This window comes from Sminthopsis crassicaudata, chromosome 6 (assembly GCF_048593235.1).
Source record: "Sminthopsis crassicaudata isolate SCR6 chromosome 6, ASM4859323v1, whole genome shotgun sequence".
NCBI classification, from domain to species: Eukaryota; Metazoa; Chordata; class Mammalia; order Dasyuromorphia; family Dasyuridae; genus Sminthopsis; species Sminthopsis crassicaudata.
In genome coordinates, this window is record NC_133622.1 from 28,083,828 (window position 1) to 28,100,194 (window position 16,367).

General features: G+C 35.1%; 1 protein-coding gene across 1 annotated transcript in view; it reads left to right on the forward strand.

Annotated features, from left to right (window-relative positions):
• The window catches only part of NWD2 (NACHT and WD repeat domain containing 2), a 166,444-nt gene that overhangs the window by 141,552 nt on the left and 8,525 nt on the right, over positions 1 to 16,367 (forward strand). Inside the window, 3 exon segments of the mRNA XM_074272508.1 lie at positions 6,251 to 6,454; positions 8,593 to 8,737; positions 11,690 to 12,279. Of these exon segments, the coding sequence (XP_074128609.1) occupies positions 6,251 to 6,454; positions 8,593 to 8,737; positions 11,690 to 12,279 (939 nt within the window).

Consider the following 16,367-nt stretch of genomic DNA (forward strand, 5'->3'; position numbering starts at 1 on the left):
ACTGTGTTTTTGATCATAGTAATAAAAGAACATGGGTGAGCCACAAATTCCATTTAAAAATAAGATACAAAGAGAGCAACAGAAAGATAAGAGGTGGGTGTGATTTGATAGCTCTCAAGGAAACCTAATCTACATATCAACTTTGAGTTACTCTGTTACATATTAAGTAAAAATGGAAAGAAATTTATTCTGAGCCTGTATTCCATTTTCGGGTACATTGAAATAGACACTAGAGCTTCCTTATATTTTGAAAAGGGAAAATTTTCTCCTAGATTAGTTTTGTATGCTGGCATTTTGTTTTTGGAGAATAATAATCAAAATCACTTCAGATTCTTCTGATAACTAACTGTGGACATATCAATACCCATTCCATTTATTCCATTTTCTACTCGATTCCATTTAGGAGACAGTTTTTTTGTCTTCTTTTCATCTCTAAGAGGTTGACACCTCTCTGCCTTATGTATAACTGGCAGTCCCACCTTCTCTACTCAACACATCGCACCTAAAACTCAAACTTAAAAAAAGATCATCCTATGTGCCTTCCCTTTTTGATTTAAGATGTCTACATGATAATTATTCCATTTGATTCTTTCTTCCTCACTGAAGATGCTCACCATATCCTATACCTACCCATCTAACTAGTTTTTGCCTTGTGCCCATTCTTTCCTGATTGCCCTCTGTATGAATTTCCATTGACCCACTCTCTTTTCTACTCATCAAGTTTCATCGCCCTCTTTTATGTATCTCTGTACGACACCTTGGAGTATCCACATATGTTTCTGAGGGCATATTGATAGATAATTATATTGCTGTGAGAGACAGCATGGCACAATGGAAATGGCATAGGATTTAGAAACAGAAATTTGGGGATCAAATGACATCTCCACTTAGGACCTTTGTGATCTTGGTTGAGTCTCTTAACCAATCTGTGCCTCAGTTCCATAATCTGGATTGATAAAAGGATTTCTTCATCTCTGTGATATAGAAGAATCTTATACTTGGGTTCAGGAGATATTTGTATTTGTGCCCCACTTTTGCTATTTAATAATTAGATAACTATGTTTAAGTCACCTAATCTAGTCTAACACTCAGTTTCCTCATCTTCAAAATGGTAATAATAATAATAATAATAATTCCTTCTTCTGAAGATAGTGGCAAAGATCTAATGATATCATGAATATAGAAAGCTGGGTATCACCAGCTATAGATCACTGGACCTGGAATCAGGAAATAAAAGTTCAAATCTAGATACAAATACTTCCTGATTTTGTGAGGCTTTGGACAAATCACATCATCTCTGTCTAAGTCACATTCCTCAACTATAAAATGGAGATAATAATAGTTTCTATTTACCAGGCTTAAAAGAGGTAATACTTGTAAAATGTTTAGAATAGTAGACACTATAGAAATGCTAGTTATTATCATTATTATTATTTGTATTGTAAAGTAGTACTTAAAACTCTATATAGAAGTCAGCTATTATTATCTATGTTTGTTAGTCAATCAACAAGCATTTTTTAAGCTCTTAATATTTGCTAAGCACTGATGATTCAAAGGTTAAAAAAAAAGCCTTACCCTCAGAAGAAGCTCATATTGGCAAGATAGAAATAATTGTACATACAAGATATTTGTAGCATAAATAGAAGGTAACTTCAAAAGGCGAGCACTAAAAGCACAGAGTGGGGCAGGGGGAAGGGTGGAGTAGGGTGAAAGAGAGTGGAAAGAACAACAAGAAAGGCCAGTAGACAAGATGTGAGCTCCATCTTGAAGGAAGCTAGAAGTAGTAGTAAGGAGCTAGAGCTTCTGGAAATGGAGAACAGTAAAAAAGCAGATTTGAAAGATGGATTTTGAATTTGACTAGCATGACTAGATCACAGAATACATGGATCAAAACAAAAATGTGCATTTGCATATTTGCATATATTTTATAGATCATTAACTCAGAAATGTGGATAATCATAATAATTAGCAATCCCATAGATCTTTAGGATTTACAAAGCTTCTTCCTCACAACAATTTCTTAATAGGGTAGTAGTGCAAGTATTAATTTTGCTATTTTATAAATACAAAGATTGAGACACAAAGAGGTGAAATAAGCTGCCCAAAATCATACATGAAAATCAAAACCCAAAGCTTTAGTCCATTGTTCTTTCCACTCTGCTATGAAAGATGACAGCTATTTCTGTTCACAAATAGGAATATTTCCAACCAAGTGATAAAACTGTAGACTACTTTTCACTCAGCTGTGAACTTACACAAACTACCAGGTTCAATTTAGACTAATTTTGGAAGGAACTATAGCTCAATTGGCTTGAATCCCAATCCAAACTCAGCTGGGAAGTTCTAAAATCATCTGAACTAGCAGACAAGACAAAAAAGGAGGATGCTAGCTCTAAAGCACTAATGCAAGTATGAAGAAAAAACCTCCCAATACCTATTACCCAAAGAGGATAAACTCTTCCTAATACTTCTGGCAAAGGAAACTGGAGAACAGTATCTCTCAGACTCACCCATTTCAAATGGAAAAAGATTGTGGAGTATATATGTGTTTGTGTGTGTGTGTGTGTGTGTGTGTAAAAGAATTAAATCATGAAATTATTTCTTGACCTTTCAAAAAATCAAAGAAAATAACATGTCAAAAGTGGGAGGCTGTTATAATTATATCTGCAGAAACATCAGAATAATATAAATCCCCTAAATGGGACTTTTCTCAGAAACCATAAATTCTTGAACCAGCCCTTAGCTTATATATCAGTGGGAACAAATCAGTCTCCCCCTCACTGATTTATTTAATATGGATTTAATATGGATAATCTTGCCCATACATGACCTTCCTAACATCCAGAAACAGAATCAGGGTAATTTTATGGAACTAAAAACTCGGCTCACAAAGATCTTCAGGCATTCCCTAATTCCATGGGGCAGTTTACTTCAATTTTTGAAATTTAGTTGCTGTCCCTGGAACTAATCAATCAACCATGTTAATTCTCTAATTCAAGTGCAAAGAGAACTGGCAGCACTTGAAGCATGAAAGAGGGAGGAAAATTAGACTTTTGTCTATGAAATCAATTAAAAATAATGTTCTTGACCTTTAAAAGTAATTTCCCCCAGATCAATATATGTATATCTATCAATTTATAATGCGAGGGAATAGAAAGTGGAGAGTCCATTAAAATTCAGATTCATGCAGGGTCCAATTATCAAGAAAAACCCAAAAGTTCATAAAAGTTGTCATGTTAATTTCTTAATTATTTTTGTTTCAGTGATCTCATTCATTTTTTTAAATTTCACTTTCCATCCTTAATTTTAAAAAAATTCTTAAATATATTCAAACATTTGTTTGAATACATTTAAAATTAAAGAAATTTCCAGTACAAAAAGAATGCATCAAGTGCTATTTAGTCTATAAAGAATAATTGTTTTTAGCATTGAATTATAGGGTTTTAAAATTTTAAATCAATGGTAGAAGGGAATAAATCTAAATTTCTATAGAGTGGACCTTGTAGTCACAATAGTAGTTACTTGCCTATGCAATACCCAAATAAGTATCAAAAGTGAAAATTTTCTTTTCTTAAAAGCTTATGTCTCAAATCAAATGGTTTCCCAAAAAGTATTTCTTTTCTAAGTCATCTTCTTTCACTTTTGTCTTTATATCCCCAGCTATTGACACAGTCCCTTTCATATATTAGATCCTTGATAAAGAGCCACTGAATTAAATGTTGAAACAGAACTGGTTTTATTCTCTCTGTGTTTCATTGAGACCATCTAAGTCTAGGTCTCTAGAAAGATGTAGTCTTTTTTTTGGGGGGGGGGGCTTTATTTGGCCCATGGCAGCAACTCAACAATTGTCTTTGCTTAAGTTATATTAGTATATTTTTATCTTCCTTCCTTAAATGACAAACTGTAGCATAAGAAACATATCTTATTGTCAAATACATTATGTTGATCAAGTAATAAAAATGTTGAGGGCCAGTTGCCAAATTAAGATAAATATTTTTAAATTATTGTTGATTCTCTGGTCCATGATTAAATGAAATATGGTAAAAAAGTAGCTGGATAAAAGTTGGTGGGGCAGTTAGGGATAAAATGTATGATATATACTTCATTCTTTCATCAACATCTGGCAACAGCTCTTTCTTTTGTATTGGGAGCATTATTGGTCAAAAAATGCTTCATGATATAGGAAATATTATCTATATTAGGTGCTTCCTGGCATGAGCCACCTAGAATAGACTGATTCTAACCATGAACTGCAGACGTAGGATCATATACATAGAACAGGAAGGAATCTGAGCTTGGAAAAGCATCACAAAGAGAAGGACCAGACAACAGCCCAGAGAGACCAGCCAGATGTCCGCAACCCTTCAGACGCTGATGACAGCAATGTCCTCCTGACCATGACACCAGAGACAGCAGACACAGTTTTAGTGTTGCAGCTAAAATGGACTGTCTTGGGTGATATGCAATATAAAGACTGTGAATAGACAATGGGCCTGCTTGCTCCTCCCGTGGCTACTTGCCATATGATGGCCTGGGGAGAGGCTTTGCCCTGTGCTTTCTATTGAAGGACTATGCTTTTAAATTAGTGGGTGAAAAAACCAAAGCACCCACCTGCCGTTGTTATTGAGACAACGTTTCTGGACATGACTTTGCTTATGTGCACCTGTGAAACTAGAATTGCTCTAGGATTGTGAAAAGTGCAGTAGAGAATTGTGAGAAACTAGAATTGGTCTAGAATTGTGATAAATGTAACTAGAATTGTGACAACCTACCTCACTGATATTTAATTGTTAACTAGAATTGTGATGTTTTACCTTGTTGACTTCCCACCTCAGTGTTGACATCCTACCTCATTGGCATCCAACCTCTTTGCCTTATTATCTCGAGTATGACTTTGATGAATGGGTTGAACACTTGGGCCACTGTTAAGCCTAATTCTCATTGTCATACTTCTGTTTGCTGATCTGTTGCTTTGTACCTCCTTGGGCATAACACTCTGTCATCTCCTGGATCAAGTGAACTATAGCTGGTGCTAAAAGTTTAGCTTGATGAGATGTGCGGTTCCCGCAAAACAAGAGAAGGGAATTGTAAGAGCCCTTTAAATGGGCGGCGCCACAGTGCATCGGGAGATTTGAGTCCCCCAGGAAGTAATTTCTGTGGATATTAGGACTGCCTTGCAGGTGGGATCTTGGCCACATTGAGATAGCTTCGTAATGGATGACTCTCTCACTGATTGGCTGTGTGACGTCACAGGCCCTTTATAAGCCCACTGCAGGCAGCAGTCGCTCTCTTTAACCTGGCTCCCTAGCCTGGGTGGCCAAGCCGAGATGGATAACTGAAAGAGGTAAGGATTTTGGTAGTGAACACATGGGTCTTCTGACCAGGTGTTCACTTGGGAACCACAAGTCAGGGCATTAAGTCAGGGCATTATGTGAGTAGGTACAATAAAGGCTTTTAAGATTACACATGGCTGTTCTTGAGTGTGCTACTGGTTATTAAGCTATAGATTCAAGAGATCATGGCCAGAGACCTTTGAAGGCCTCAGAGGAGGCGAGCTGGGTAGAGTTGACACTGCAAAGGTCAGTGGTCAAAGGTACTCTGTTGGGCCTAGGGCAGACTAGTAATTGTAACTGCCAGGAGGGCACGTTACATTTACCTTCTCTAAATTACCCAAAATTCCAAGTTGGTGACACATACATTAACAAAGCTGCACTGTGGGATCTACGGAGATAGCAAAATTTCAAAAAAGGAAAAACGAGTCTTTCATAGCTAAGAAAACATAATAGCAATGAAACTCAGACATGAACTTAACACATACTTAAGATAAAATGGATATAGTTCTAAAATAGGAACAAAAATTTTAATTATAATTATGTAAAGATTTGTATTACACAGAATTCACATCCAAATATTATCATATGGTGAAGTAGATAAATATTAAATGGATACTATTCATCAATTCAAGGTGTAGGATTAATAAGTCATCCTAAGATCTGTCATTCTGAGCAACACTAAATGACTCAGATGAAAATTTTAGAATTTGCTCAATCATCTATATGTTTTCTCCACAAACTAAGCAGCATAGTATAGAACTTAAGAACGATTGTTGTTCGGTCAAGTCTGATTCTTCATGACCCCACTTGGGGTTTTCTCGGCAGAAATCCTGAATAGTCTCATTAATTAAAGCCCGGCTGGTATTGTATGAAATGTCCTACAGAATGCTAAACTTCATTTTCTTGTTCATACACAGGGACTGTTAGGTGAAAAGTATGGAAACATCCGAATTCCTGGGGAAGTTGAAGCATCCGAATTTGAGATGATTTTGGACGCTGCCATAGAAGCAAAACTGGAAACCAAGGTGCTTGACGAATGGTATTGCCGAGATGAGAACTCCGTCCCAGCAGCATATTACCTCAGACCCAAACACGAAATGCTGAAGAGCAATAAGAACTCAGTAAGTTGTGTCTCAGCAGAGTCTGCCATGTTCTTAAGCCTTAATTCAGGGAAAGTCTTTCTGAATTCACTGACAACACAGCAGGATGGCATTCCTCTCTATGCTACAGTGTATAAATAGAACTTCTCTTGGACCTCAGAACTATCACATCTTAGGCTCGTGGATTTAGAGTAGAAAGGATGACATTTAATCAAACCTTCTCACCACATTTTATAGATGAGGAGACTGAGGTCTCAGAGCCTAAAGGATTTGGCCAGAGTCACACAGGTAGTAAGTATCAGAGGCAAGAATTGAACAGGGATCACCTGACTTCAAGTCAGTGTTGTTTCCAATGCATAACATATATTTGTTTATTATTTTGATATCTATCCCCAGGGCTTAGTCCGACTGGCACACGGCAGGTGTTTTCTAAATGCTTATTGATTGAGTGACAAATTTCTACCAGAAACACATTGATTTTATTTTTTGGAGTTCACAAAGCATCTCATTTGACCATCATAAACAGCCCTTTGAGATAGATGCTATTATTAACTCCATTTTCCATTTTAGGAAAGTGAGGTAGAAATATCAAGTGATTTCCCCATACTATAGAAGTATGTAAATGTAGGGATTTGAATCCAGATTCCTCCCAACTCTCTAAGTCTAGAACTCTATCTAATATACCATATATTTTTATTTAAAACCTATATGTAGTGTGCTCATGTATAATGAGCCTTCTCAAATGCTCTCTATAAAAATGATCATTCACATTTATAATAGTGTCGGGGCAGCTTAGATGGCACAGTGGATAGTGCACCGGCCTTGGAGTCAGGAGGACCTCAGTTCAAATCCAGCCTGAGACACTGAACACTTACTAGCTGTGTGATTCGGGGCAAGTCACAATCCCAATTCCCTCTCAAAAAGTAAAATAAAATAAAACAAAAACATTTATAAGAGTATTATTATTTCATCTTGAAGATAACTGAGGGTCAGTAAATATATGGGACTTGCCCAAAATCTCACAAGCCTTAAACCCAAGTCTCCTGCCTACAAGTTCAACACTCTGTCATTTTCCAATTTGTTTTCATAATATAATTCAAAATCATAGTTAAAAGAAAATAAGCAATCTTTTCTATGAGCTAGAACTCTCATTGGAAAAAATCATATTAGTAATAATAAAGGCATCAAAGTATACTGTGGAAGAATCACCAGTCATGAAAGCTTCCCAACTCTGCCTTCCATCAGTTGTCTAACCCACATTGCCCACCTCCTCACTCTACCCAAAAGAAAGGGAAAGAGGATTGACATTACTCATATTTGAAATTTCTCTAGGGGAACTAAAAAGCCTCTCATCTACCATATAGAACAGGGAAAAAAAATCACTTGTGTCTGTGTGTATTATGTATATGTATATATGTGTGTGTGTATGTTAGAAATTTTTATGTTTATATTTTGCCATTCACCTATTTATTTTATCCTTAGCCATATCAGCTAAACTAGGAAGGGGCAGTTTTTCCAGAAAGTATTATCTGGGAGACTTTACACAAAATTATTCTATTTGTGCATAGAATAGAATAACTTCACCTTCTTCTTCTACCCTCACTACATAACCCAATAATGGCTGTCCAAAAGAGTTTAATATGTCTACATCCTTACTTCAGGAAGTAAAACTAACCTCATTAAATTGCTTGAGAAAATTACCCTCTCATCTCTTAAATTTCTTTCTACATTAGTGACATCATTCAATATTTTCACTGGAGATGTCACCATGGCTTGGCTATTAATATTTGGTGCTTCCTTTCCCCTTCATTTCCTTTTTCACTCAACTAGATTGTCACAAAGGTACATTATTATTGCATTAGGTCTTGTTTGTTCTTAGGAAAAGGGAGATCATTAGTAATCATGAAGTTAGAATTGGAAGAAATCCAAAACTCCGCCCAATCCAATCTCCTTGTTTACAAATGAGGGAAGTGAATCCCAGACACATTATTTGAATTGGGCAAGACTCAAAAAGGGAGTCAGTGATTGATATAGGCTCTTAAGACTACAAACACGGGGTTCTCTCCACTGTATGGTACTGTATCACACACCTCAACATCAGTGCTGTCTTTTGTTAAGGATCTGAAATAAGTGTCTTTTTCTTTGAATGTTTTTGATAGATGCAGTCTTCTGCCAATGCTGAAAGTGAAAAAAAATGGCAAGAGATATCAGAGGAGATAAAGACGATTTTTAAGACAGCTGTGAAATTGCTACATGAAAAGGGGAAAATGAAACACAGCCAAGCCAAAAGATATCTCTTTTCAGGTAACTTTTATACTGCCAGCAAAGGCCAAAAGGAGGCCATACACCAAATTTCTTATGAATAAATAAATGCAATTCGTATCAAAAGATATTATTTTAAGTACCTCAATCTAGAAGAGGATATTATTCAACCCTTGCCTTCAGGTCAAATCCTTTTTAACTTACAAGATTTCTTGATGAAAAATGTAACTTCAAAAGAAAGATGAATATGATAAACCACATTCAGCCAATATTGCTCACAATTAGCAATGAAAAAGGAGACTTCATTATTAGAAGTAATACAGAGGGCTAGTAATCTCTAAGGAAATGTCCTAGATTTCAGTGAGGGTAGGAGAAGATACCCAGAAAGAAAAGAAAAAATCAGGTGAAGAAATAGGACATGTAGAGATTTGAAAGAAAATGGCAGATAGGGCGTCTCTTGTCCAATTCTTATTCCCTCCTTATTGAAAATTGATATTCTGGAATATGATTCTGTGGCTAGGGCTACTTCAAATTTTGTCAAGCAATAAAGTGGTAACAGAAATTTCAAAAATATGAAGGTTAATTGTGAATCATCTTCCTTGTATCTATCAGAAATGATAATTCAATTTCACATTGTTGATGTCTCTTGAGATACCAGAACTTGTTAAAATAAAGATAAAGATCATAAGAGACTAAAATTGATTGTTTCACTCTCAGGTTATTCTCTTTAGAATTTTGTGGGGGCACTTAGCCTATTTTCAGGGGATGCTCCTGGTTCTTTCTATTACTGAATCAAAACCACACCAATTTTCTAGGATATTGCTTAAAAACCAGATTTGGAGGAAGATATCATTTCAATTGATTATTTAATGATATAATTCACTTTAATCATAAAACTTTTGAGAATCAGTTTTGAAATACTTCACTTGAGTTTCCTGTTCCTAAAGATCTCCAAGGAGAAACCAAATTATGGCCTATCAGGGGATATTGTAAAGGAGATTCATATTTAAAATGGGGATTGACCCAAATTACCACTGAGACACTTTCTGTCATAGTCTATGATGCTTGTCCTACTGGATATGAAAATGCTGACCTTTTTAAAAATTTTATCTCATTTTAACCTATTCAAACTTTGTAATATTTTCATACAGAGAAATAGTATTTCTATGGATTTATCCCCACAGAATAATCCCACATAACTTTATATCTCTGTGAAAATTATTATTTCATAGGAAATAGAGTCCTGGCTCTGACCTTCATCATCTGTGTGATCTTAAGCAAATCATATAATTTTTATGATGTCCTAAGAGGAATAGCTCTGGCTTTATGTGCCATATTATCAATTATATTTGCATTCCTATAAAGTTTCAGACCTCACTTGTCTGTCTTTTTTATACACCCTTGATCATAGCCTCAAAACCTGTTTGGGAAATTTTCAAGCATTCTAAAATCTTTGTTTCCTCCTTTCTCCATTCTCCTCCATCCCTTCCAATTCCTAACCAAGTAGGCAATGTTTGTGTTGAGGAAAACCTAGTAGGTGAAACCACTGGATCAAGTCTCCAAGGAATTAGTCTTTTGGTCATGAATCTCATCTGAAGTCTGAATGTGGTAAGGCTGACCCTAACTATTGAGCACTACAGGCTCAAAGACTTTTGGTCAAAAATGGGAGGGAGAGATAATCTTCCCATTAATAATAATTCTTCAAAATCAGAGGGAAAAAGATCTAGAGATGAACCTCACGTCTCATTTTTTATTAATTTAATAATTTTCCCCCAGGACTCAGAATAAATTGCATATCTTTAAAGGGCTTAATATTAAGTAAATAAGACTGAAACATTTTATTTCCATGGTCATCGATTCTATTTAAAGCATTTGTATCGCTAAATCTGTCCATGATGTTTCAGGTCACTAGCCAATCCAATAGGAGGCATATTAGCCAAAACTAGAGCAAAAAGAAATGTTTGACAGTTTAGTTTTCTAAGACAATCTGGAGGATTTTACAATTGATCTTTACCTTTTGAAATCGCTATTACCACTTTTTTCCTTGACAAAAGATGAAAAAGCCCAAAGTGTTTTTGTATATATGGGTTATATGTAATAATATTTCCCATATTATAAATTAGGACTGATAGAGTTTTCAAACATTTTAAATTCACTTTAAAATAACTATAATAAATCTGTTAAATGCTAACACAAATAACATGCTAATGAAAAAATAACCCCCTTTTAAAAATTAATGAGAAGAAAGGCATTGTTTTACATATTTTTGCAACTATCATGGCTTAATAGAAGACAGTTGGATTCTCAAAGCTGCTTCTGCATTCAATCTCTTATGATATGTTATTTTTGTCAAAGCAGAGGGAGAAAATATGACCTCATACAGATATATAATTGAAAACAGAAGCATTTTAATAAGTAAATATTGTATTAGTGTTATTATCAAAATGGTGACTTCAAAGACCGCCAAAGATTTTCAGGACCACACTTTGAGAACAGCTCCTCTGACCCAACCCCTTTGTTTTATAAATGAGGATATTTGGACCAGAAATATAAAGTTATGACCAGTGGGAAATCCTGGCTAAAATATCCAGTGATACTATAATCACAAGAAGAAATATGAGTCTCAGTCAAAGTTGAAAATGAGTGAATAACCTACACATCTGGACTACTAAGTCATTGACCACCATTTTTTTTTTTCTGATTTGTAATATGTTTAGACACAGAGTGAGATCAATCATACTCCACTGGTTAGGTGATCAGATAGTAAATTTTCAGCAGTTTTATAGATACTTCTGGTTACTTAGGAATCAGTTCTGGAGTGAAGCATCTTCCCACCTCTATCCAATGCCATTGATGATATCTTGTCACCCATGCAGAGAGCTATGCTGCTTAGAACTCCCCAACAGGAGCAAAGCAATAGAGTTAGAGATTTGAAGTTGTTTCTGCTATTGAATGGAGAAGTTAGCACTAGATTTCTTTTGTTTGTTTTTTCAGCCATTGAAGATGAGTTTGACTTTGCTTTGGGAAAACAAACACCAGCATTCCTAAAGAAATGTGTTTGCTACATTAGAAAAATTGCAAACATTGAGCGTTTTGTGAAAATTCCAGCAATGGGTAAATACATGGACATAACTGGGACAGAACCAAGGATTATCCGAGACCCAGAAGCCCACGAGAAACTGATAAAACTCAGGGATGAATTTATTCCTACCATTGTTGCATCATCTAATCTGAGAGTCTACACTTCCATTACACATTGTGACATGAAACTAGGTTATTCCCAAGAAGTAGAGAACCATTACATAGAAGGACTTGGTAAACAGTTTTATGAGGATATGATTGACATCATTCAGGCAACCGTACAGCAGAATTTTGACACAGAAACTGATACACTGTATGATGAAATTCTTCAGCACTCATCACTATGTAAAACATATGCCTCCTTCTACGAGTACAAATGTGAATCTCTAAATATAGTGCATAAATACCTTCTTCCCAGCAAAGCAGGGCACATTAACCCTCTCATCACCTATGGAGGACCTTGCACTGGAAAAACTCTTCTGTTAGCTGAAGTAGCCAAGAAGGTAAATGTTGATTCATTTTAAGTGTTTTTGTAAAAGTTGCATTTTGTATATTTAAAAAGTAAATTTAATTTATTTCAACTTTGTTTATCTGTTTATTGCTCTGGCATTTATTTTTTTTGTTTGATATCATAACCAGGGCTTGCTCCTCAACAGAATGGGTAAGGCAGAGGATGGCTAAGATCCAGAGATCAGACAGGACTTCAGAGACAGGGCAGTGAATCAAAGGATATCCAAGCAGCATGAAATAAGAGAAGGATCAGGAAGGCTGATGGAACATAAAGTTATAGCAATCTGGAAAATGAGATCAAGGAAGAAGGGAAGAAGCATTTATTAAGTGCCTACTAGGTGCCAGGCACTATGCTATATGCTTTATAGATACTGATCTATATATACATATATATATATATATATATATATATATATATATATACAGAGAGATAGGTGCTATTAATATCCCCCTCAATTAAGGAAACTGAGGCTGACAGAGGTGCCTAAGGTCACATAGCTAGTAGGTCACTAAAGCAGTCTTTGAACCCAGGTCTTCATGACTTCAAATCTAGGATTCTATGCTCTCTGCCACCTACTTTCCTCCCTGCAAATAGCTGGGACCATGGCACAGGAATTATAGTTCAAAGGAAGGACTTTAATCCCTGAGAGGAGTAGGACTTTGTAAGGCAGGATCACAGTCCAGAAACATAAACTAGATTACTAGGTATTCAATCAAAGGAGAAAAAAACAAAGACCCTGCTACAAGAAATGCAATACAAAGTTGTAGTTTGGTTTATAAGATCAAGAGAAAGTTGATGAAGCTAAGCCACAAAGAATCTGGTTGTGGACTCTTTATAGCCCACTGTCTAACTCTAGAACTGCTTTTAGAATCTGAGACATGGCTATGCCTACAGATGAAATGAAAATGGCCCAAAGTATAAGTGTTTGAAGCAGACGGGAGGTATAAAGTCAATCAATAACAAACATGATATGTCTCCAACAGTGGATGATAGGCCACCATTTTCATTGCTACTGTGCTAGAGTTTGAGCTCCTTTTTTATGGTGAACTTGAGAACACAGTCATTACCTTATATGTTGAACCTCTCAATTGTAAATCTTTCATGAAATAATCCAGTTATCCTGAATGTTAGGGGGGGAAATATACTTGGATATAAATAATATAGAATTCAAACAGTATATCGAGTAGAAAATCACATGAATGTAGACTATATTACAGAATATAATTTTGACCAATTTAGCTAACCTAATTTAGCTTCCTAAAATCCTTCATATTCCTATCTAAATACCTGGGTTTAATTTATTTATAGTTTAGAGACCTACGTCCTCCAAGATATAGATAGATAGATAGATAAATAGATAGATAGATAGATAGATAGATAGATAGATAGATAGATAGATTGTTTTAGTTCCAATTTTCTTCCAAACCAGATTAATTTGAGACAGAGATTTTATGAATGGGCTTGGAATATGGAAAATCTTGAGTTTTAACCTCATTTTAAAATTTAATTGCTGTGTGAACTTAGGACAACATTTCACTATTCTCAGTCTTGTTTTCCTGGCCACAATAATATTAATATCTATTAACTTACAAGATAATTGTGAAGAAAGTACTTTGAGAATTGTCAAAAGCTATAAGAATATGAGTTATCTTACCTGGGAAGTGGCTCCATGGTTTTTAAGTTCTGTTCCTCTAAAATAATTGAATTACCAAATGAAGTTCAACTCTTGTTCTTTTAGATTTATAGCCAAATGGTTTAGTTTGGAGATCCAGAAAGATTTCTCTCAAGTGACCATTATATAGGGATTAGCTGATTAGATACATATGCATATAAGGAGTGCCATTCTCATAATCCTAGAAAACAATTGCTAATTGATAGCTTAAATTAACATAAAACTATAAGGATACCTGTGATGGACCAGATGGTCCATGGTCCATCCCTCCCAATTCTGTCTCTTTCATGGCAGTAAGAAACTTTGGGAGAGTCTTTGAAGGGACATACGGTTTTCTTCTAAATCTGCTTCAAAGGATAAGGCAGAATAATGCTTTCATTATTAGGAATGATCAATATTTTGATTTTGTTAAGCTGCATTCTTACAAACATAATGGTATACTGGAAGGAAGGAGTCTTAGAGATGCAATACAGATGTGGACTAGCTGTGTGATTTTAGTGTATATAATAAGAGAGGGAGAAAGAAAGGAAGGTAGTGAAAAAGAGAGAGAGAAAGAGAGAGAGAGAGAGAGAGAGAGAGAGAGAGAGAGAGAGAGAGAGAGAGAGAGAGAGAAGAAGAAAGAAAGAAAGAAAGAAAGAAAGAAAGAAAGAAAGAAAGAAAGAAAGAAAGAAAGAAAGAAAGAAAGAAAGAAAGAAGAAAGAAAGAAAGAAAGAAAGAAAGAAAGAAAGAAAGAAAGAAAGAAAGAAAGAAAGAAAGAAAGAAAGAAAGAAAGAAAGAAAGAAAGAAAGAAAGGAGGGAGGGAGGGAGGGAGGGAGGGAGGGAGGGAGAGAAGGAAGGAAGGGAGGGAGGGAGGGAGGAAGGAAGGAAGGAAGGAAGGAAGGAAGGAAGGAAGGAAGGAAGGAAGGAAGGAAGGAAGGAAGGAAGGAAGGAAGGAAGGAAGGAAGGAAGGAAGGAAGGAAGGAAGGAAGGAAGGAAGGAAGGAAGGAAGGAAGGAAGGAAGGAAGGAAGGAAGGAGGAACATCAATCAAGCATTTTAAAAGACTAGGAGAAGGTTAGGAAACTATCTAAACCACACTTATCTCCTCTCTAATGTTAAATTCCTCCATAACCCATTATGGATCTATTATACTTTTTAAAAATTTTTTATAGAAACTTTTTATTTTCAAAACATATGCATGGATAATTTTTCAATATTAACCCTTTCAAAACCTTGTGTTCCAATTTTCTCCCCCTTCCTCCCTCACTCCCTCCCCTAAATGGCAAGTAATTCAATATATGTTAAACATGGTAAAAATATGTGTTAAATCCAATATATGCATACATATTTATACAATTATTTTGCTGCACAAGAAAAGTCAAATCAAAAAGGAAAATATGAAAAAGAAAATAAAATACAAGCAAACAACAACAAATAGAGTGAAAATGCTTTTATTATTGTCCATACTCGGTTCTCACAGTCCTCTCTCTGGGTGTAGATCTGGGTGTATGGATCTATTTTCAAACAATTTTATTGAAGCTCTTCTTAAACTTATGTATGTGACCAGCCTGTAGTACCTCTTGAAATTAGTTTCACAAGTTTACTATTTATTATGTATATTAATATTTAATTTCATTATTCCAAATGTATCTCCTTCAATCTTTAAGGAGTATCCTTTAGTCCTATTATAACAGGTTTTATTGAACTATTCTATCTTTACCCATGCTGAGTCCCTCACAGTTTTAAAAGCTTTGGAGCATATTCTCTCTTAGCTTTTGTTTTTCCAGATAGAAGAATGTAATCCTTTTAGTCTGGTTTTATATTTATATTCTGTTCTCCCATCTCCTTGATTATTTCAGTTACACTACTTAAACTATAATTATATAATTAGTTTTTTAAATGAATTTAAAGTAGTCATTTAAATATATTGAGGTGCTTTTTTAAGGTTCTAAATTATATTTATGAAATGAGATTACAGGGTGATTTTCTCCTAGTGTATCTATTAACATACTTGTAATTAGATATTATGCAGGTTTTTAATATTACCAAGAGATTCAACAAATTGAAAAGAACATTGGAATGGGAATCAAATCTAATTCTCCTCATGATCCATTCTTTGTCCCTAAGTTAAACAAGTCACTTACCCACCCTGAGCCTCACTTCTCATTTTGTCATCTATTAAATGAACTTGCCCAACTCTCCCTCAGAATGTAATAAACTTACATCAAATTATTTGCAATATTCCATACACATAGCCCTTTACCTCTTTACAGAAAGGAAGGAATTACGTTTTATCATTTGTTCTCTAGGACTGAAATTGATCATTAAAAGGATTCAGTTTATTTAACTTTTGATGTTGACTTTGCTCTATTTATATTTTTACAATGCAAATAAATTATAATTATAACATATTTTTCTCTTAATATGATTT